Source organism: Sminthopsis crassicaudata, chromosome 6 (genome assembly GCF_048593235.1).
Source record: "Sminthopsis crassicaudata isolate SCR6 chromosome 6, ASM4859323v1, whole genome shotgun sequence".
Classification (NCBI taxonomy): Eukaryota; Metazoa; Chordata; class Mammalia; order Dasyuromorphia; family Dasyuridae; genus Sminthopsis; species Sminthopsis crassicaudata.
The window spans coordinates 79,235,464-79,258,500 of record NC_133622.1 but is presented as its reverse complement, the minus strand read 5'-3'; the positions used below and the strand labels follow the sequence as shown (position 1 = coordinate 79,258,500).

The window sequence follows — 23,037 nt, the reverse complement described above, 5'->3', positions numbered from 1 at the left end:
AACTGAAAAGCAGCTCTTTGGCTCTTTAATGATGGATGGTGTATCTTCCTTATCATAGAAGATACTTGAGGGCAGGAACTAGGTCAGGCTTATCTTTGTATCTGGATACCTAGCACAGGTATCTTACTTCTAGACATTTTCCCAAAAATGTCTTTCGGGAGTCACTAGGGGCACAATGGAGTCAGGAAGACTTGAGTTCAAATTCAGCCTCAGACACTTCCTAGTTGTGTGACTCTGGCCAAGCCAGTTAATCCTGTTGCCTCCGTTTCCTCATTAGTAAAATGAGCTGGGGGAGGAAATGCAAATGACTACAGTATCTTTGCAAAATATATTGTATTTCCAAGCAGTCACAAAAACTCAGACATAGCTGAAAACAACTCAGTAACAAGAAGTTGGACTCAAACAACCTCTGAGATTCCTTATTGCCCTAGATTCATGATCCTGTGATCATAAATTACAAAGAAGTCTCTGATCCGAGCTGGTGGAGGGAATTTCCACACTAGGAGCTCTTATACCAAGACTATAACACAGTTAGATCCTCACTCAAGGGGAGAAAAAAATCATTTACATTTAAAAAAAAAAAAAAAGACATAGCAGCCGTAATAAGCCAAATACAGGCAAAATCCATTATCTTTCATTCCAGTTTTATGATCTCCTCAGTTAATATCATTCCAGTGCACATAGTTAGGTGCTTAATAAATGTTTATTGGATAGATTTCTTCAGAGGAATGAATTTTGAAAACAAAATGTAGTTTTGAAACAAAATACTATTAGAAGATCAAATGCTCTGGAATTCATTGAAAATAGAGGAAATTTATCTTTGATCCTGACACTTCTGTGTTTTGACATACAATGATTTGGTCATAACATCTGTTGTTCTGCTCTCCGAGCACAAATGAGTATAACAGGGGAAATGAGACTGCCAAAAACTGTATTTTATGAGAAAAAAAAAAATGAGCTAGAAATATCAAAAAAAGAAATGGAGGATTTTTTTAAAGCCTTCCAAATTTTATCTAACTTCAATTTTGCCTGACTTGTCTTTTCACTGGAGACACAATTATTTCTCAAGCTGTGGCAGTATCCAGAGATTATCGTAAAAGGGGTGGTGTTGGGCCTCAGTAACGCCACTCACTCAGCATCCTAGGACAATTCCATCTTCTGCAATAAGGGATTTTCTAAGTGATGTAAGCTCTTGTGACTTAAATACTTATACTATTGGGGAATTTTTATACAACTGTTTGCCCCAGACTTCAGGGCTCTGTTTTTCTTTTGTTTCATTGATTTAGAGCAAAGAGACTTTAGAAAACATGTAATTTAATCACCTTATTTTGTAGATGAGGAAAATGAGGTCCAGGGATGAGATTTAATTTTGCTAAGGGTCATACACAAAGTAAACGGCAAATTGAAGCTTGCTATCCAGTGCCTTACTTTCTTTCTCCTGTTAGGCTTCTATTTCCTTCTTCCCTTAGATGTTGCTTCTGAATGACAGCATCTACTAGCTTCACTCCCAAATTTTTTATCTATTGCTTTCTTATAACACAAGAATAATTAAAGATTATTCTATATCCTTACTTTACACATAATTCCAAGTCAATAAACTCTAGGTATGGGTCTTAAAAGTACTAATAGTCTCCTATTCTTAATTATGTTCTAGATGGATGAGCTTCAATATGTCCACTCCCCAGCTAAGGAAAAATGGTAGTTAGCAGATACAGCTCTTTTAGAAAGATTTCTTTTTTCAGTGTTTTGGCTTCCTTTTTTTGAGTGCTAGAAGTGCCCTGAAGACTTGTGATGACTTGTTCTGATCCCTCGAAGAAGTATCACTCCCTATCTACAACACTGTCCTCCTCTTCTCCATTAAAGACGGCTGGTCAGCGTTAGACGGTCAGCTTTGTATGTAGCCAGAGAAGGACCTTTCTGTGATGTGATTTTAAGACCATTAAAAGACCTCCATGCCTAAAATACTCATATTGTACCTTGATGCCTTAAATTTTCATACTCTTCTCCCTTTAATTAGGCACTGAAAGTTTCTACAAAAAATGCAAATATTAATCACTAGAATGGTAGCTTATAAAGTCAGTGATAGTCATAGTATCCCAAGTTCACTAACCACTTTTGCAGCAAAGCCCTGGTTAAGACTCAAGGAAAATTTTTTTTTAATAACCAATTATTAAATTTGGATTAAGGCTTTTTCTTTATATTTCCTCATTCAGGGACCAACCTTTGTAGATCAAGGACAAATAGAATGAGGAGAATCAAAACCAATCTTACTGCTTATTGGCAGGGGGGGAGAAAAGGGTACTTGAAAATAAAAAAAATATCTTTCTTTAGACTAATGATGTTGGTCTATTATCATCACCACCAAAAATTTATTAGTCTTTTGTCAAATAGTGTTTAAGGACAAGATTGATAGCTGAGATTGCCCAGATCCTCCAGGAACATGCTTCTCCATTTTGGGTGGGACTTTACCCAACTAGGAGACCTTACTTCTAGAATTAAAAGTTTAGGATGATCTAGCTCACGAGAGTAGTCTGGATAGAAATGGGATTCTGTGTCCAGATTGCTGAAAGTAGCTGAGTCTCATGTTCTCAGCAGGAGGAATTGAAGGCTTTTAGCCCACATCACCTCCTCATTAATTGTTCACCAATTAGAGTTGATTTCTCCTGTCAAGGTTATTCCCTTTCAAAAATATATTTAAAGGGGCAGCTAGGTGGTGCAGTGGATAGAGCATCAGCCTTGAATTCAGGAGGACCTGAGTTCAAATCTGGTCTCAGACACTTAACACTTCCTAGCTGTGTGACCCTGGGCAAGTCACTTAACCCCAGCCTCGGGGGAAAAAATTAAAAAAAAAAAAAAAAGATAAAAAAAAATATATATTTAAGGCATTCAGTGTCTCCATTAGGTGTCTTTGATTATATATTGAGAGAAACCACTGAACATCAATTTATTGAATATTAGCTAGCCTAATTAATAAACTAATTAATTACCCAGAGACTTCCTCAGAATTTCCTTTGTCATGGACATAAGATAAATAGATGGCATTTTCTTGGGAGGTAAAAGAGGAACAAAACATTTTGAGTGTGAGGCATTACCGAGAATGCCAGATCTAAGTCAGCCTGCTTCATCATGAATGAGCCCATGAAGGTGATAAATTTCGCCATTGGCAAGTAGAAGAAGGATAAGCTACCCTGTAAACAGGAAACAGGGAATGGGAAGGGTGGAATATTGTCAAATATTTCTTCCATTGTAAATACTTGAATTCAGTGTAATTTAATTCATGGTTTTGCCATTATTTTCACTCTTGACAGAAGATTTTAATAAAATTTTGGTGATGATGATAATAGACAATCATCATTAATGTAAAGAAAAATATATTTTTTTTTAATTTCCAAGTCCAGCTTTTTTCCCTCCCTCTGGTGATAAGCAGTAGTAAGGATTTTGATTTTACTTAATTTACTTGATTGAAATCAACTAATTAGTTCCTGAAAACACCTTGGGTACCCCTTTTCCTTTTCCCATATAAGCTTTGGCATTGACTTACCCATTCCAATTTTGTAGAAAAGCCCAAGCCAGACAGCTGGGGTTCAACATTGGCTCCTAATCAGAAACAGTATTGAATTAACCCATAGCAAATTAACTAGAATTGATGGTTATGCTTGTTGTGAGTTTGTAGCAAATCATGGATTTCTTTCCTCATCATGAAAGACAAGAGTAGAATTCCTACCAAATCGAAGTACCAGATTTGAAGCCTGCAACATCATTACCAATCTAAGTCATGGTTATAAGCTTGAATTAGAAAAATTTCCATATGTACCATTGTGAAAAGGAATAGAGATATTGCAAAAGATGAGATGATGATCTTTCTCCTTCTTCCTCTCCCCTCTCCCATTTCTTCTTCTTCTTCTTCTCCTTCCTCCTTCCTCCTTCCTCCTCCTCCTTCTTCTTCTTCTTCTTCTTCTTCTTCTTCGTCTTCCTCCTTCTTCGTCTTCCTTCCTCTTCTTCTTCCTTCCTCTTCTTCTTCCTCCTTCTTCTTCTTCCTTCCTTCCTCTTCTTCCTCCTCTTCCTCTTCCTCCTCCTCCTCTTCCTCTTCCTCCTCTTCCTCCTCTTCCTCTTCCTCCTCTTCCTCTTCCTCTTCCTCCTCTTCCTCTTCCTCCTCTTCCTCTTCCTCTTCCTCCTCTTCCTCTTCCTCCTCTTCTTCTTCCTCTTCCTCCTCTTCCTCTTCTTCTTCCTCCTCTTCCTCTTCTTCTTCCTCCTCTTCCTCTTCTTCCTCTCTCCTCCCATCTCTTCTCTGTCTCTCATTCTCTCTCCCTTCACTCTCTTCTTCCTTCTCTTATTTTCTTGTCTTTCTGATATCTCTTACTCTCCCCATCTCCTCTTGTCTTTCTCAAATAAAATTCTCAAAAGTGATTTGCTAATCACTGAGAGTTAGTTTATCCTCCCTTTGGCAAAGACATTCCTTCCTAACCTGATAATGCTTCCCTTGTTTAATTCAGCTTATATTATGTATATGGTTTATATTATGTACTGATAATATATGTGTCAGTAGAATTAACAAGAAAAAAAAATTAAGTGGTAACTTTATGATTTCATTATTTTTTTTTCCTTACAAGGATACAACCAGTGTACAGAAATCTGTTGACAGTAATGTCCCTCATGCACTTGTGCTACATGATTTTCCAGCAGGTAAGGACAAAAGTGGTTTACTGGATAGAGTGCTCAGTTTGGAGTCAAGAAGATGGTCAAATCTTGCTTCTGACACTTACTTGCTATGTGATCCAGCACCTGTGCCTTAAAGATCTCTCTCTGCTTCACTAGGACTTAGTAGTTGAGTCATAGATGGGTTGCAGTCTGCCTGGGGGAAGAGAATAATCACACTTGCAATTATTTCCACTAACAATATCACAAATCCTTCAGGTATGGAAACGATGATTAAAAAAATTATGTTCCAGACGATATATTTTTAAACTACTAATCTCTTGGTTATAGATAAAGGAAGATTCATTTTGACCTATTTTCTCTGAATATAGAGCATTCTGGATCGGGAAGGGACCCTAAGAGGTCACCTAGTCTGTCCCCCTTTCTTCCAAGCAGAATTACATTCAAACTGTTCCCCAAAATAGACACTACTTTCTGTTGAACTCCTTAAAAAGTTATTCCATAAATTATTTGCAAAAAATCTGCCAGTGTGATACCAATTATTAATTGTAATAAATTATACTCAAAAGTATTGTTTTGAACAAATTTTCCTTCATAAAATTTAACTAGCTATATGACCATGGCCAAGTATTTAATTTTATTTCATATTATCAGTCCTTTGTCTACCCTCAATATGGTCTACTTTCTTCCCCATGAACATTTCCTGTCCTCTGTCTCCGTGCCTTTGCCAGACTGACCCTCATTCAAAGATTGTCCTTCCTCCTCTCATCTCTGCCTCTTAGAATCTCAGCTTCCTTCATGGCCTCTCTTGACTTCCTGCTAGTCCCCCACCCTTAGCCCCCAACCCAATAATACCGCCCGTGTACTTGTTATGTGCTTTCACCTAACAGAAGGGAAGAGACTTTTCCACGTTGGTTTTTGTATCACCACCCACAAGCACAGTATCTGCCATAAAGAAGTGCTTGATTGAATGCTTGATTGTTTGACCTCTGTAAAGATGCAAGATATCTTTTGTGCTGATTATGGGAATTACAGGGTGGCAGACCCTCCTAGAGAAAACTGAGATACTGAAAAAATGCAGGAGTGTGGGCTATAGGTGTAGATTTATTGGGGTTTATTAGATTCATTGGGGGAGGGGGAGTTTATTGGAACGACAGTCCTGGGCAGCAGTCGGGCAACGTGGCAGATCCCTGTAACCCACCTTTAGGCCGGGTCAAATATCATATAGAAATAGCATAAAAAAGGCAGAGTGCCAAGGATGGCCTAGAGTCATGGGCAAGTTTTCCTGTAAGGTAGTTGGAGCTTCTTTTGCAGTTTACATTTACTCAAGTTGCTCAAGCTAGCTTACATTAACTGCAAGATCAGAGGTCATGGTCTCACATTTTGGCTGCCATTGTACCCCTCTCCAAACCTGTCCCTTCAGTTGCAAAAGGAATAATTTAGTATATGTGGTACTCATCACATAGGATTGTTGTAAGGCTCAAATAAAATGAGTGGAAAGCAAACCCTAAAGGACTGTATCAATCTCAAGGGTTGTTGTGGCTATTATGAGAGAAAGTATGACATATGGATAGGGAGTCAACCTGAAAGGAAAGGATTCAAGCCCACCTCTGACAAAGAATAATTGTCTATGACCTTGGACAAGTCACTTAGCCTCTCAATAAGCCAGACAACTCAGTAAAACTAAAAAAGTTGCAAAATAGGTACTGATCCACACTTTTAGAAGGAGTTTCTTGTGAAAACTAAATTAAAGCTCCAAAGCCTTGCAAAATTATACTTTCTAATTTAGTAAATGGAATCCTGCAGGCTAAGAAAGTTGAGCCTTTTTGCATAGATATATTCCTTCAAATTCTTCTGTAAGATCAAAGTCCAAAGGATTTTAAAGGAGATTTTTGGAAATTTTTTTCAATGCTTTAAAAATCTCATGCTGCCACATTGTAATTTACAAATACAATAAGCTCCTGATTATCTGTACCCCAATTATCTTCTTTAGAGAAACTAGACTTTGTTTTACTGTGGCTTAAATCTGCTTGTTGAAAAGCTGTGTTAATCTGGTTTCTTCAATTATTTCGGATTAATATTTACCAATTAAGTGCTTTAAAAATAAACAGATGATTGACAGTAGTGATTTATCAGTGTAAACTGCTTTTAAATGTTCATTAGTACTATTTGTCCAGAGTAAGGAAGAATTGAGTTCAAATCCAGCCTTAGACACTTGCTAGCAAATCACTTAATCTCTGTTTGCCTCAGTTTCCTTATCTATAAAATAGCACCTTCTGGGCCAGCTAAACAGTACAGTGGATAGTATGCTGACCCTGAAATCAGGAGGATTTAAGTTCAAATCCGATTTCAAATATTTAATACTTATTAGCTGTGTGACTCTGGGTAAGTCACTTAACTCCAGTTGTCTTTCAAAATAATAAAATAAAAATAAATAAAATAGCATCTTCCAACCAGAATTGTTATGAAAATCAAATGAGACAATAATTTTAAAGCATTTAGCCTAGTACATAATAAGTAAACTAAATGTTAGCTATTATATTTACTATTTTTACATTAGAAATATATGATCAAGGAAAAAACATTAGGGAACTGGTTATATAGGGAAAGAGAAGTAACCAATTGTCCTATACATATCCTTACAGTTTGAGGAGAATTCAAGGGAGGCTTTTGTACATTAGGTGGTGGGTTTATAAGAAGAAATGGACAAAAGTAAGCACAAGACAACTAGATATGAATGGGCTACAATTTGTAGGAAATACTTCCATCAATGAGGCCATAAGCCTATTGGAGGGTTCTAGAGACAGTGACTAGAGGAGGCCCAGATCATTTGAGTTCAAAAGCCACTCCTGAGACTTTTTAGCTACATTACTCTAGACATGACTCTATGACCACTATGTACCTTGGGCAACTTCCTGGGAATAATAATCTATTTTCATAGATGAATTTAGGCAATTTGTTATCCACAATCGGTAGGTGTTCTCATTCACTGGACCTCTTCCACAATGAAATTACCATTCTATATTTCAGTACAATGGGTGGAAAGTACAAGCAAAGAATGATAAATAGACTTGGATATGATATTTTTACTTATCCCAGAAATCTGTGTAATATGAACCCATCTGAATTTATCTTGGAATACGCTGAAACAGTAGTGAGTTTTCTTTGGGGTTTTATTTTTTGAAAAAGACAACTTAATTGCTTGTGAAGTTAAATCAACACAAGATGCAATCCAAATGGACAAAATGTTGCTCTGTGGTAGTTGTCTTTTTATTAATTGCATTTGCAGTTGGGATAATTTATTGCACATAATTATAATTTTCTCTTACAGAGCAAGCTGATGACTTGAACCTCGCTTCTGGAGAGACTGTTTATCTTCTGGAAAAAATAGACAGTGATTGGTACCGAGGAAAATGTAGAAATCAGACTGGCATATTTCCTGCTAACTATGTCAAAGTAATTGTAAGTGGTCCATTTCCATTTTAATTGGAATAATGTTCAGCTTAGGGAGAATGTGGATGCCACTTGACTGGCAAATTTAATTCAAAGGCTAAAACAAAGATCAGCCTACAAGACTTTATGGTTCTAGTTTCATTCCTTCTATTGACTTATTTGGGATCTTTCAGTAATATATTATTCCTTTCAACTCAGTCAGTTAAAGAGAGAATGATTACTGCCCAATGCAGCATAATGTCTAAAATTTTCAGAAGGGTAATTAAAAAAGCAAAACAAAACAAACAAAAAAAAACAACTGTTCTAAATGATGAACAACTTTTATTGACTAGTGATTAGCTGGATTTTTTTAAAACATGGTGATAAACCTTGGATTCACTCTCCCTCCCATTTCACTAAGTCATTCCCTCAGGATTTAAGGGTACCCTTGAGAGGTCTTTTCTCTAAAGCTATTGACTCAAACCTTCATTCCAGTATGGTCACTGTTAATCACCCATGACAAACTCCCTGATTCCACATAACCAATAAGTACCAATTAGTTTTTACCAAGGGAAATTTACTTGAAAGACATAGTAAGAGTGGAACTGTAAACATTTCTACCCCATGCCAGGATGAAGGGATGGAGGCAGCACACAGTTTCCTATACTAACTTATCCCTCCCCCCCTGGAAAACTAGGCTCATACTACTCAATTTTTACGTAATAATGGACCTACCAGATCCTGATCCAAATTCAGCACAGTCTCCGGACGAATTAAGAGTTTCAACTAATGCTGCACTGGATCTCAAAAGTTAAAGCACTGAGGTTTGATTTTTCAAATTCCCCAATATCATTATTATCTGTGATCTCCTTAACTTAAAACAGGAAAAATATCCACAAAGATGCAAAGAGTAGAGACCCACATTTTCTCTCCCCTTCTAGATTTATGTCTTTTCTCTCACCAAAATTCAAGCAGGCAGGAAAGAGTTAGATCAAAAGGGCAGGCTTGGGCTGACTAGTGTCAGTTCCAATGTTCACAGAGGCTCCTCTTTACTATACAGTTATCAGATTGAAATCCATTATAGAAAGTCTAACATTAGCTGAGCTTTCTGCAGGTGCTTATAAGGCTAGGCTTATTATCCATTTCTCTCACTAAATTATTATGACCATCACTTCTTCATTTCTCTTTCCCCTTATAAGAAAGAAATATAACAAAATGAAGCAAACCAAAATATTGGCCATATTGGACAGATTATACCAGTTCATTTTCTCCCTGCTGAGAGGGGGGAAAAAATATGTTGGACTGTCACTCCTCAGAAACTAATAGACCATTAAATTGATCAGTTTCAATTTATTCCTTTAGTATATTGAATCAAATGATGATCAGTTATCCAGAAAGAATATTATTTCACATTTTTCTTTCCCCCAAATCCTTTCTTTTGCACTTCTTATAATGGTTATTTTTGTATTCTTTACTCACTCCCTCTCTCCCCCCAAATAAGTAAATAAATAAGTAAATTTCCTCAGGTGGGTGAGATCACTGTTGACTTGTTCAGTGCCTATTGTGAGATTCTCACACAATAATTGCAAAATAGATAAGGCAAGATTATATTTAACCATTGTAATTTTATTAAATACCACAGCCTGCCTTGTGAAGGAAAGCAAAATAGGAAAGGCAACTGTTAGTGATAAGCGCAGGAATATTGTGATTTCTGGGATAAAGCCAGAGTACTTTTATTTATTTTCTCCTTTTCCATCCTTATGCTTTCTTTTTTTAAAAATTGACACATTTTGTTTTGATACAATAAGCACCACTTTCCTATAAATATGCAAATATCTTCCCCTCACATTATTCCTCTCTCTGTATCTTTTCTTTCTCTCTCTCTCTCTCTCTCTCTCTCTCTCTCTCTCTCTCTCTCTCTCTCTCTTTCTCTCTCTCTCTGTGTCTCTGTCTCTGTCTCTCTCTCTCTCTCTTTCTCTCTCTGTCTCTTTCTCTGTCTCTGTCTCTCTCTCTCTCTCTCTGCCTCTCTCTCTCTCTTTCTCTCTCTCTCTCTGTCTCTCTCTGTCTCTGTCTCTCTCTCTCTCTCTCTCTCTCTCTCTCTCTCTCTCTCTCACATATAAACACACACACTTGTACAAAGTAGTCTCTAAAAACAGTTATTAAAACCTTCCTACTGGCATAATTATGACTGGTACATGTCAAGCAGCCTTTAGGATCTCTGATAACAAGAGCGTGAATTATTCCTGGATGAAATTTACTGATATTGGAAAATGCCAATAAAAACATATAATAAACGGTTTTGATTATTAGCAGTCTGTCTGGGAAAATGAAAGAGCATTTTCTATTACTTCTGCATGCCAGAGGGAGATGGCGAATAGAGACTCAATTTTTCAAATATAAATTAATTTTAATTCCTTGGATAATTGAAAATATGTTTATTGAAAATTGAACATTATACATTGAGCCAGACTCCATTGGAGAAATCTAACTATATCCTTTGAATTAATATTAATAATAAAACATATCACAAAAGCTTGGGACACTGGCTTTCAAGGTGTTTAGGCTTTGCACATGGTAGTTACTTAATAAATCTTTATTGCATATTTTAATTGAATTTTTAAAGCTGTATAGTTTAACCCTTGTTTTATAGACAAACCCCAAGCAAAAGAAATAACTTATTTGAATTCACTTATCACCTATTCAGTTATTATTGTCCATCATAGGAACACTCTGAAGAATATCCTTTTTATACTGAAATCAATGAAACTGAACAATCAATACCACACATGTTTCTAGGACCTTTAGGCAGGAAGGATGGAAATAATTATTTATTAAGTAGCTACTGCATGTCAGATACTGTCCTAAGTGCTTTATAAATATTGCCTCATTTGATATTCACAACAACCCTGGGAGTTAGTAGCTATTATTATCCCCATTTTACAGATGAGAAAATTGAGGTAGACAGGTTAAGTGACTTGCCGGAGGTCACATAGCCAAATAAGTGTCTGAAACAGGATTTGAACGCACCTTCCTGATTCTAGGCCCACCATCATATCTACTACATCATTTGACTGCCCAAGTGTTATTTTAAAAATACTTTCCTCAATACTACTCTGTGGAAAAAAAATTATACTTATTTTTATCCTCATTATATGAATGAAGAAACTGAAGTGAGGTGACTTAGCCAATCACATAGTAAAGTATAGAAATATAATATGAGCTTGCGACTGCGGGCACCAGGTCCAGAGCTCTGTCCACTGTTCCACATGGCTTCTACTAGTGACATAATGAATGGTAACACATGACACTTCACAACATTCCTGTGAGGTATCAGTTCTGAATATTACTATCTCTGTGTCAGATTTAGAAATTGATATTCAGAAAAGTTAAGGGACTTTCCTAAAGTTAAGTAAAGAAATTAGACCCTAGTCTTTTTTGAGTCTGGTACCCTATAAACTGCATCATCCCTGGTTTTCACGTAAAATTTTCTAAAGGATTCATTTGTTCCATATTAGCTATAATTCTTTGACAAAAAGACAGCCCCTTTTTAAGGTCACCTTACAAAATGGGACAGTAACTGTGTAGCACATTCTGGGCAATTCTCATTTAAAATTCGTATATTTTATGCACTTTTAGAATTCTATAATTAATCATCTTAGGTCCAAACCCTAAAACATTTTTGGGTGGTGGTGCATTTTGCCAATCACTTGGCCAAGTGTAATTTTTACAACTTAACTCTAGTAGACAACATTTTGTTGTCCACTTGTTTCAGTCATATTGATTGTTCACAAGGCCATTTTGAGTTTTCTTGGCAAAGATACTGACGTGATTTACTGGCTGGTTTTAAAGATAAGAAAACTGAGACTAGACAGCTAATAAGTGTAAGGATTTGAACTTGGGAAGATGAGTTTTCCTGACTTCAGGCCTGGCACTACATCCACTATATGCCAACCTAGCAGCCTCAGGACTCGGTATTTTAAATAACCTCAAAATTAAGAAGAGAAAATAATCTTCCAGACTCATAGATGTGGAGTAAGAAAATTCCTCAAGTATGGGGAGTTAGAAAACCAACAACTAGCTAATGGAAGTGGAAAAGTCCCAGCCTTAGAATCAGAAAGACCTACATTCAGAGCCCTATTCTGACATGTCTCAGGTATGGAAGTACAGGGCAATCATTTCCTCCCTTTCTATAAAATACTCCTCCTCTTCTCTCTGTTTCAGAAGGTAGTTGTGTGAAAAGTGCTTTTGTAACCAAAAGCGCAGTTAAAATGTGAAATGTTATAAAATGCTACAAATTATCTCAGTAGACAGCATTATTACCCCACTGCAGCACCCAGAATCTCATGCAGCTGGTGACCCTTCCTCCCCAATTTTTTAACTAAAACTTTTGTTCGTATTCTCATATACCTCTAATTACATAATGATTGTCAGAGGAAAACGGGGATTATATTGTGGAAAATTACTTTTTGGCAAATTTTAATTGATGCTTTTGTTGCATTGAGCAAGTAAAACTTGTATTTTAAAAATAAAACGGGGGGATAGCCACATGATTTTTTTATTTTATTTTTGTCACGTAAGCACTAAGCCATCTGAGAAGTTTGTGTAAGTTGCAGGATCCAAAAACTTCTGAAGAGAATGACCAAGAAATATACCCAGAAATCACAGTAGACCTTTAAGCTACCACAGGTCACCATTTATAATGTATGTCCAGAACCTTCTAACCTTCTGTAACTAGAACATTACTCGATTGTAGCACATCCACTATTACCTAAGTTTTCATAACTTTTAAGGGAATTGAAGATATAATAACTAAGAAGCAGTTTTTAAGCTTCTTGAAGACTAATCATACTTATAACTATACAATTCAATTGATTTTGTTTTGGAGAAGCAATTCAGGTTAAGGGACTTGTCCAGAGTCACACAGCTAGTAAGTTTGTTCAAGACTTTTGAACTCTGTTCCAGGGCTGGTGCTCTATCCATTATGCCATCTAGCTGCCTCTATTCAATTAAAATTCAGTACCTATTTCAGGTAACCACTATGTCCTGTGCCAGGTCTATAAAGACAAAAATAAAATAGTCCCTATCCTTAGGAAGCTCATAGTCTTTTGGAGAGTGGTATACAAAGAACAATAGAAAATAATATAGCAAGGCTAATAAAACTTCACTGGTTCCTTTTTTTTTTTTTTTAATTTTTGTAATTATAACATTTTCTTTGACAGTACATATGCATAGGTATTTTTTTTATTTTTTTTACAACATTATCCCTTGTACTCCCTTCTGTTCCAAGTTTTTCCCCTCCTTCCCTCCACCCCCTCCCCTAGATGGCAGGCATTCCCATACATATTAAATATCTTATAGTATATCCTAGGTACAATATATATGTGCAGAACCGAATTTTGTTGTTGTTGCAAAGGAAGAATTGGATTCGGAAGGTAATAATAATCTGGGAAGAGAAACAAAACAAAACAAAGAAAAACAATGCTCACAGTTTACACTCATTTCCCACACTGGTTCCTTTTCCTATACATTTCAGTATAAACAGCATCCACATGGTCTCTGTGCTGCACATCAATTTGACAATCCAAAAATTTTAGCTGGACCATTGATTGATCACTATCAGTCCATCCATAAATTGAAACTGATTTCAAAATCTCAGAAAGAAAAATATCAGACAGAATTTTTATTTTTCCCTTTTAGTGGTAGGATAATCACTTGGGAATTTATGTATCATTCTTTGCTTTAAGTGATAAAAAAGTAGCAGTAAACTTTGGACATCCCAGAAATGAGATGTCTTACTTAATTTTACATGTTCTTAAATCATTAAATGAACAAATCCTTGACTGATTATCCTCTAAGCCTCTGTGTCATAAGCCAAGAAAACTTAGGAACCTCAGGGACCATTCAGACAAACTCACATACAGTTAGGAATCTCTCCTATAGTATCCCTGTCATCAAGCCTCTAGTCTTCTGGGGAGGAGAAAGTCACTACTATCTGAAGCCCATTCCCTTTCTGGTCCTAGCTCTGATTGTTTGACTTTTCAACCCTAAATCTGCTTGTTTTAGTTCCTAGACATTTTTCCCAATTCCACTCTTTGGGGCTTAAAGTCCACACACTCTTACAAATAACAGCCTTTTAAATAATTGAAAACAGCTATGTATCACCTCTCATCTTCCAAGTTTCACTACAGGGTGAGCATCCTTATTTCATTCAGTCAGCCCTTAGCTAGCATGATCCAGTACCATCTTAGTTAGTTTACTCTGACTAGTCTCACAAGTATCTTTTCTAAATTTTTGTACCTGTAAGTGAAATACATCATTCTAGATATGGTCTGAGCAGATGTGTCTGCTGTAGCACTTAGCAAAAGTGTCACTTGATTTTACTGTCAGGATAAAAGGGAAAGCTTTAAAACAGCTAGGTGGAAAGGAGAATATTGTCCAGTCTGATCAAATATTTCTTATTGGACAAAGATAACTAGAGATCTGGAATATCAAACAGTTCTCTGGGGGCAATACACGTGACCATTCTCAACCAAACCAAGCTTTGCAACAACAAATTGTTGGCTTTGGGGAGGGGCTGGTGGTCATTTTCCCTGGTAGAAGTTATCATTTAGTAAAAAGCCAGAAATATCTATGGATTTTATTTGAACATAATAAACCTATAAATACCAACTACCTATTCCTATCCTCCTCTAAAAATAATCTTTATAACAGCAGCACAGGCAAATCTTATGTAAAATAAAATTGAAAATACAGAATCTGCTAGAAAATAATTTTCTAAGTTCTTTACTTCAGTATGTAGACATTTCCATGGCCAAAACCTGAAGATGTATGACTTTGTTCTGTTGACTTTGTCTTTGTCAGATTGATGTTCCTGAAGGAGGTAAAGGAGAAAAAGGATCCATTTCATCCCACTGTGCTATGTGAGTTATGTAATTGCTTCTTAGAAAAGGTGAAAGCTTGGAGAGGACATCAAATTATTAAATGTGAATTTCTTTAAAAAATCATTTGAATAATTAATGTGAATCTTGGGGTTAAGTGACTTGCCCAGGGGTCACACAGCTAGGGAGTGCTAAGTGTCTGAGACCAGATTTGAACTCTTGTCCTCCTGAATTCAGGGCTGGTGCTCTATCCACCTAGCTGCCCCTGTTAATGTGAATCTTAATTATGAAGAAAACTTTGCTTAAATATCTTCAATGAATTAAAATTTTAACAGGAATAAAAATGGGGATGAATTCTCATATTTGTTCTGTAAGTGTAAAGGATAGAACAGGTCCACTTGGTCATTCAGGGCCAAGCCTCAAAGCAATGATTTGGATAGATCTGTATGGTTTCATTTATTATCTTGATTTTGGTGTGTTCGAATAATTGAGTTTAAATTTGGGAGACTGAAGAAAGGGCATCTTGGAGATCATTATATCCCATTTTCCAATGTCAGTTCAAATTTTGGTGATTTGACCAAGCTAGATCATAGAATGATACATGTATAGAAACTGAAAGAATTCCTATTTTGAAACCTTATTGATGCTTTTTTTAAACATGAGATTAATTTTCCAGTATGTTTTCTACCCCTGTCACCAGAAAAAAAAATTAAGCAAAACTCATCAATATGGTGGCCATCAATATAGTGAATCCACTTCAGTTTACAGATGAGAGAACTGACATTCAGAGAAGTTAAAAAGAATCATGTTTATTGGCTTTTGAAAGGGTCTGAGTTGTGCTAATTACTACCTTTATTATAATCACCTTTCCAGGCCTCATTTCCTCACCTGTAAAATGTGGGTGTTGTTAGATTGTAGGACCAGAGGATTTAGAAGCAGAAATGACTTTAGAAGTATTCCAAACCAATCTCCTGTTACATTTAAGGAAACTGAGGCCCAAGAAGATTGGGATAATCTCCAAGTTTCTTTCTTCCTCTAAATCCTATGATACTATTACCTCATTAAAATCTTTAAAACTTAGAAGTGTGACTTCTACAAAAATTTCTGAAGTTTTTGTCTATATGCTGAAGATAGTTTGTTTTATTATTTGGGAAATTATTTGGTAAAATTCTTTAATTTTAGAGATGATTTTCTTTCTTAATGTCATTGAGCCTTTTTTGTGAATTTCTTTGTCCTCTCTGAAATTGTATAGTCTACTAAAATGAACAAATAAGTGGAATTCAATATCTGCTGAAAAAGAAAAAAATTTGAATAAGTCAGGCCAAAGGAGATGTTTCCTGCAGAAGTTGCCACAAATAACAAACCTTCTGATACTAAATACTTCGTTGAGATTTCAAATTTGTTTGGGCTTTGGATGGAGAGAAGGTTGCAAGTAGCATTTACTGTGCATACAGGTTGAACTTAAAGCTGTGTTCTCTGGCAGTTGACTCATGACCTAACTAAATAAGGATTTGATTGGAGCATGTCCAACCGCTTTCTCTTGCTTCAGGCAATCTCTTTGCCTGGACCTTGTTGTAATTGAAACTTCCTTGCTAAAGTCAGTGTTATGTAAGTATAGGCCTTGGGTATTTAGCTATACTGACCCTAAAAAAAATGAAGACTTATTTTGTCTCCATTCTCATTCTCTTTTTAACTCATTTAGACATTCCACTGCTAGTTAGGCTTTGTAGAACCCATTAAATAAGGTCGGATTTGATGATCTCAAAGTTCTCTTCCAGACATAAATCTTGATTCATAGTGGAATTTTCAACAGTAATGGTTTAGTCACTTAACCTCAAAGGCCCCCAACTATTCTCTCAAAGTTAGCGATAAAAAAAAAAAAAAAATGGAGAATTAATGTGAGCTAGTGAAGAAAGAAATAGTAAAAGAGGTATACAATAATTGCTCAAGCAACAGACTCCTTGAAAATTAGAATAAGGACCCCACATGAGACAATAAGAAATATTGAAACTAAGTCAAAAGATGGGAAGAAGAATAGAAGAAAATGGAAGCTATCTCATAGCAAAAACTGTCCTGGAAGAAAGATTAAAGAGAAGTTTCTGATCTCATTGGAGGGAATTTCCTACACCAGTGCAATAACACACCTGGAAAAATGTATTATATTATATTTACATATTATTTTATTACATTTTAAAATTATGTTTTACCCACCATAGTCCCTTAAGTGTAGCAGGCCCTGAATGAATCCATGCAAAAAGATAAATGGTTTTATTGAAACAATTTAAGTCAGATTCAATTTAGATTTACACTTAGACTCTTTTACTTTGTTCAGAGGTCCCAGATGTGTGGCTCGGTTTGAATACATAGGAGACCAAAAGGATGAGTTGAGTTTCTCAGAAGGAGAAATGATTCTCCTTAAAGAGTATGTCAATGATGAATGGGCCCGAGGAGAACGGAATGGCAAAACGGGGATTTTCCCACTTAATTTTGTTGAAATCATTGAAGATCTCTCTGACCAGAGCACCAACATGGCTGCAACTTCAAGTGAGTATCAAAAATATTTTTGGTTTTGATTTGTTTTGAATAGGTCACATGCAAATGCATGCAAAGAATGACAAAATATGACAAGTCAGAAATGAGGGTACTTCCCAAGTTTGCACAAAGAAGAAAAAGAAAAACGAGGTGAATGAAAGAAAAAAATTTAAGCTTATATTTGTAGAAGATATTAAACATTACAAAAGAAAGTTCTAGCATCAAAAAAATGTGTGAATGAACAAAAAAAAGGCTGGTGCAGTGGCAAAAATAAGGAATAACCCATGAAGAGCCCATGCACTCCTTTGTAGCCTTGCAATCAAGAGAAATCAGGAAAGGGTCATAATACATAATAGATGTCATATTATTTTGAGGAAAACATTTTGTGAATTATAAGGAACTACATAAACATCCAAAGAATATTATCATATATGTCTTTAGAAATTATACCAAAAACAAACAAAAGAAAATGTCTAAAGGGATGTAAAACTGTGCATATCCTTTGATCCAGCAATACCACTGCTAAGTCTATATTCCAAGATAGCAAAAAAAAAAAAAAAAGGTGGGGCCAGAGGAAGAAGGTTGTATTTGTTCAGAACATTTATAGCTGCTCTTTTTGCCATGGCTAAGAATTGGAAATCAATTAGGGAATGGCTAAGTACTATATGATTGTGATGGAATATTATTGTGTGATAAGAATTTGCAAGCAGGATGATTTCAGAAAAATCTGTAAAAATTTGCATGAACTGATGGAAATATTATTTTAAAAAAAACATTATATGCATATTGTTTGAATTCTGAATAGCTTAGCTATTCTCAGCAGTACAGTGATCCATGACAATCCCAAAGGACTCACAATGAAGTATACTATCTACCTCCAGAGAGATAACTGATCTTATTTGAATATAGACTGAAGCATACTATTTTTCACTTTGTTTTTTTTTTTCATTTTTTTTTTATTCAAGTCTTTTACAAAATGACTAATATGAAAATGTTTTACATGATTGCACATGTATAATCTACATCTGATTGCTTACTGTCTCAGGGAACGAGGAAGGAAGGGATAGAATTTGGAATTCAAAACAAAAATGAAAAGCAAAAAAAATTTTAACATGAAATTGGAGAAGTAAAAATATATACACGTATTTTTTAAAAAGAAATTGTGCCAAAAGATAAATACCAAATTAAATAATTGCTTAAATTTATGAAATTTATATATATATTTTTTTGTTTTAATATAGGTAAAAGAACTTCACAGAATATAAGGAGTAATGCTTCTAGTTCACATTTACAGGTAGGTTTCCTAGGCTAAATAAATATAAAGTCTTATATTTAAGGCTATTCATTCTAATGAACTGAAAAAAAAATTGACTACATGTATTACACAGAAAAATGAAATAGTTCATCTTTAACCATTGTACTTGGGGAATTAAATTAATTAACATGGTAGAGTGAAATTTTTAAAAATGGACACAGCTTACTACCTTGACTTTTAGATATGTTTAAACTAAACAGTAAAAAGGGATGGCTTATTGTTTTTGTTTGACATATTTTGGAAAGGTTGGCCTGACAGAACTATTATGTTTGTCAAATTTTTACTGGCAATTAGACAGGGCCCTCTATTGCTTTTGTCTTTTGAAATGATGCTGACTTATTCTCTCAATCTCATGCTGCCCATGGGGTATGGAAGCCACAGGTCCTTCTTAATGATTACATGCTATCTTTTGGAGCAAGAGAGATGGGTCACATGAAAGAGAGATCACGGCTGGTCCCAGTGGAGATGAGTTCCTTTTTCAGTCATCAACTCTTAGTTAGGAGGGAGATCAGGGGCCCTATAGTCCAACCCAAGACTGGAACAAGAATGGCCTCTTCAATATTGCTTCACAAGTAGTCATTCAGTCTTCTGCTTGAACACTTCCAGTAAGGAAGCACCCTAACTTCCAAGTCAGACCATTTCTCTTTGAGATGGTTAGGCCATTTTTCCTTAAAGCAGACCAGGATTTGCCACTTTCCCCAACTGCTTCTACTTCTACTATCTAGGGCAAGGTCTTTTTTTTTTTTTTTTTTTTTTTTTAAACAAAGTTCATTTCCAACACCACTGATCCCAATCACGCATTTGGGACAAAAAGATTGATATTAGAAACAAGTATTCTCCATGTCATATTACTTTCCCTATTGCTTGATCATCCTCACAAAATCACTTACATTCTAATTCAACAAATATTTAGCAAGTATCTACTATGTGATAGCCCTATGCTAGGCTGTGGGAGAAACAGAGAGTTTAGATAATTGCCCTACTATCTTTTAGAGGTGGAGAACAATATGATTAGTGGCACCTACCCACTTTAAGCAAATTTAGCGGCGATTGTGGTGAGGTCTTATATTACAGGCTATACACAAAACTCTGCTTTCCACATATTTTTTTTAGACATAGACAATATAGGAATTTATTTTGCTTCATGATAATAATCACAGTAACTAATGTTTACATGGGACTTATTCTACATCAGGTAATGTCCTAAGTGCTTTATAATTATTATCCCATTTGATACAACCGTGAGAGGGAGATGCTACTTTTGCAAATGAGAAGTTGAATAAATAGAGGGGAAGTTTGAAAGTGTCTGAGGCACTATTTGAACTCAGGTCTTCCTGGTAACAGCCAATTCATTGTTGCAAGGGTTCTGGTGGTTGAGAGAGACAGTGAATTTTGATTAAAAGAAAAAAATAAAATTTAATATAAAAAATAAAAATAAATTAAAAACCCTGTTTCTACCTATAGAAAACGGAAATGGGAGGGGGGGGGGGAAACATGTCATAGAACTTGGATTTTCATTATTCTCCTGGTATCAAAATCTCTATGCTAATATGAGACCATTCCTGGTCTCAGCCTCCTTTGGAATATTTAAGACTGGGATTGGTCCTTCTTCGAATCATCTTTGGCTTTCTAGCTCATTATCCTCTCTCGGTGGTGGCTGACTTGGGCTTTTTAGGTGATACTTTGCTTTACCTATTCCTTCCTACATAAGAACCTAGGTACGATCTTTCTTGCTTCTAAATCAGAAAGGCTTTTTGTGCATTGTGGAACATTTCCAACCCCAGCCCAAAATATAATTGACATCATCTCTGCCCTCACGTAACTTACAATCTAGTAGAGATAATAGGATACATAAACAAGTAACTGTAATACTAAGTGCATGTGATCTCTCAAAGCGGGGAAAAATCATTACCAATAGGAAAGGTTTCCTATAAGAAGTAGCATTTGAGTTGAGTTTGAAGGGCAGACATGAAGAATTCAACAGATAGGGTCCAAAAATAGAAGGGATAATAAGAAAAAGCAGACAGGAAAGGCATGCTGTCTATAAGTAAGTAATCCAGTATGGCTGGAAGTCCAAATATGAAATATATTCAATGAAAATTGCAGAAGTTCTGATGAGAAAAAATAAAGGAAAAAAAAAAGGTCTGATGAGTTTGTCTGGAGTACTGATAGGTATGAAGAACATTAGACAAACAAAAGTAGTTTGGAGTGAGAAAAGAATAGAGGCAGGAACGTGTACTAGGAAACTATTGTGGTTGTCCAGACTGATTGTAATGAGGGCTTATGTGGTAGAAGAGAAGGGACCAGTAAGAGAGATGTTAGGAGTAAAGTTGAAGAACTGGCAAGATCTGTTAAATTAATTGACTATAGCAGAAGATTGAGGGGGGGAGGGGCAAAAAAAAAAACCCAAAATTTGTGAACATGGAAAAAAAAGTGAAGGATGAAGCCAGCCGTAGAAATAGTTAAGTCGGAATGAAAAGCAATGTTAGAGAAAAAGATAATCCCTAAAATGGGGATGCTTATAGCATCTACTTTACAGGAGTCATATGAGAATAAAGAAATTATATACCAAAAGCATTTTCAAATCTTATAGCCGTGTACAACTGTTAGTTCTTATTAAAAACACATATAAACTCTGTCATTGTTATTTGAAAACAATCTTTTTTTTTTTTGGAAAGATTTTGAAATCTCATGTTCCCTTCACTTTCCTTCTACTTTGTCAGCCAAATTCCCCCAATGAAGGTAGAGTATTTCATTTTTGACTGTATATTATCAGTACTAAGTATAATAGCTGGCAAAATTAGGCATTTTAATTAACCTTATTAAATTTGATTCTAATGGATTTTTTTTTCTTTTTAGCTTTGTAGAAGCCAACTTAATATTTTACATTTCTACCATCCAACTTTTACTTTTTTTTTTTTTTTTTTTTTTTTTTTGACAGAAGGATCATTGTTATGGTGAATGGTGTGAAGCCCTCCATGATTTTACAGCAGAAACTAATGAAGACTTGCCCTTTAAGAAGGGAGATCGTATCTTAATCATTGAGCATCTGGACTCTGATTGGTATAGGGGCAGATTGAACAACACTGAAGGAATCTTCCCAGCAGTCTTTGTTCAGCCCTGTCTTGGTATGATGCTTCCCTGAGAAAGATAGAGATTTTAGTCTCTTGTAATTTTCATGTCTACTTTTAACATCAATGAAAGGATGCTTTACTGAAAAAAGAGGAGAAGGACTTCAAAACTCCAAGCAAGTCCTTTTCTTATTACTACGCTGAACTCTTAAAAAGTTGTTTCTCTACTTATCTTTTTTAAAATAATAAAGTAAGCTTTGTGTATTTTGTGTTTAAACCTATTTAAATGGGTTGGCTTTTTTTTTTTTCTTTTTTTTTTTTTTGAGTGGAGGTATCATATTTAAAACTCCTATCTTTCTAAGTGGTTTATTCTTTCTACTGATTTAGATTTTGCATAAGTTTTCCATTATTAGGAAAAACCCTTTTTTCTATCCCCTTTGAAAGTGGAAAAACATTATGGTTACTTAGAAACAATAAATCCTATGGGGATGGAGTATTTTTTTTAATAGAACTACATTTTTGCCCAATATCTCCTAAATCTGTGTATCTATATTGGTCAGGTTCCATAGCTGAGTCAAAATTGATACCTGCTTCAGGACGGAAGAAAGAAAAGGCCAAGGCTTTATATGATTTCCATGGAGAGAACGAAGATGAGCTTTCCTTCAAGGTCAGCTTTCTGCAATTCTTTCAACAGCTATAAAATGTAAAATGTCTTTTTAGCCTTGAAGAATATATTGGGAATCATAAACCAAGAATGGACACAAGATCACAAATCTTGGTCTCTCAATTTCTAGAAACAATTATATTCATAGTTAAAAATGTAGAGGATGGTAATAATTTGCAAAAGCACTTAAAACAATTGATTTTGGCTTATCCTCCAAGTAATCCAAATATTCAAACCTTGGCCTTGTAATTTTTGCTTCTGGAGAATACCCAAATATTTGTAGTTAGAACTAGTAAAGGATAATCCTTCCACACAGCCATGGTAGAAGAGTTTCCATTAACATGTTATTGAAAAACAACACATGGGTCCGGGTCATATAGGTTCTGTCAAATCTTATATGTAGTAAACTTTTTTACTATTTCCTTTAAAAATTTACTCTATATATTATTCATTAAGCTAACTAAGGTTAGTATGTCAATCCACTTTAAT

The 23,037-nt window shown here is 35.4% G+C and overlaps 1 protein-coding gene across 7 annotated transcripts in view; it reads left to right on the top strand.

Annotated features, from left to right (window-relative positions):
- The window catches only part of SH3D19 (SH3 domain containing 19), a 207,350-nt gene that overhangs the window by 178,974 nt on the left and 5,339 nt on the right, over positions 1-23,037 (top strand). For all 7 annotated transcript variants that reach the window (XM_074274173.1, XM_074274175.1, XM_074274172.1 and 4 more), the window contains 7 exons: positions 4,611-4,683; positions 7,988-8,118; positions 14,950-15,008; positions 17,299-17,510; positions 18,740-18,792; positions 21,755-21,941; positions 22,445-22,551. In XM_074274173.1, coding sequence (XP_074130274.1) covers positions 4,611-4,683; positions 7,988-8,118; positions 14,950-15,008; positions 17,299-17,510; positions 18,740-18,792; positions 21,755-21,941; positions 22,445-22,551 — 822 coding nt within the window. The remainder of the gene's footprint in view (positions 1-4,610; positions 4,684-7,987; positions 8,119-14,949; positions 15,009-17,298; positions 17,511-18,739; positions 18,793-21,754; positions 21,942-22,444; positions 22,552-23,037) is intronic.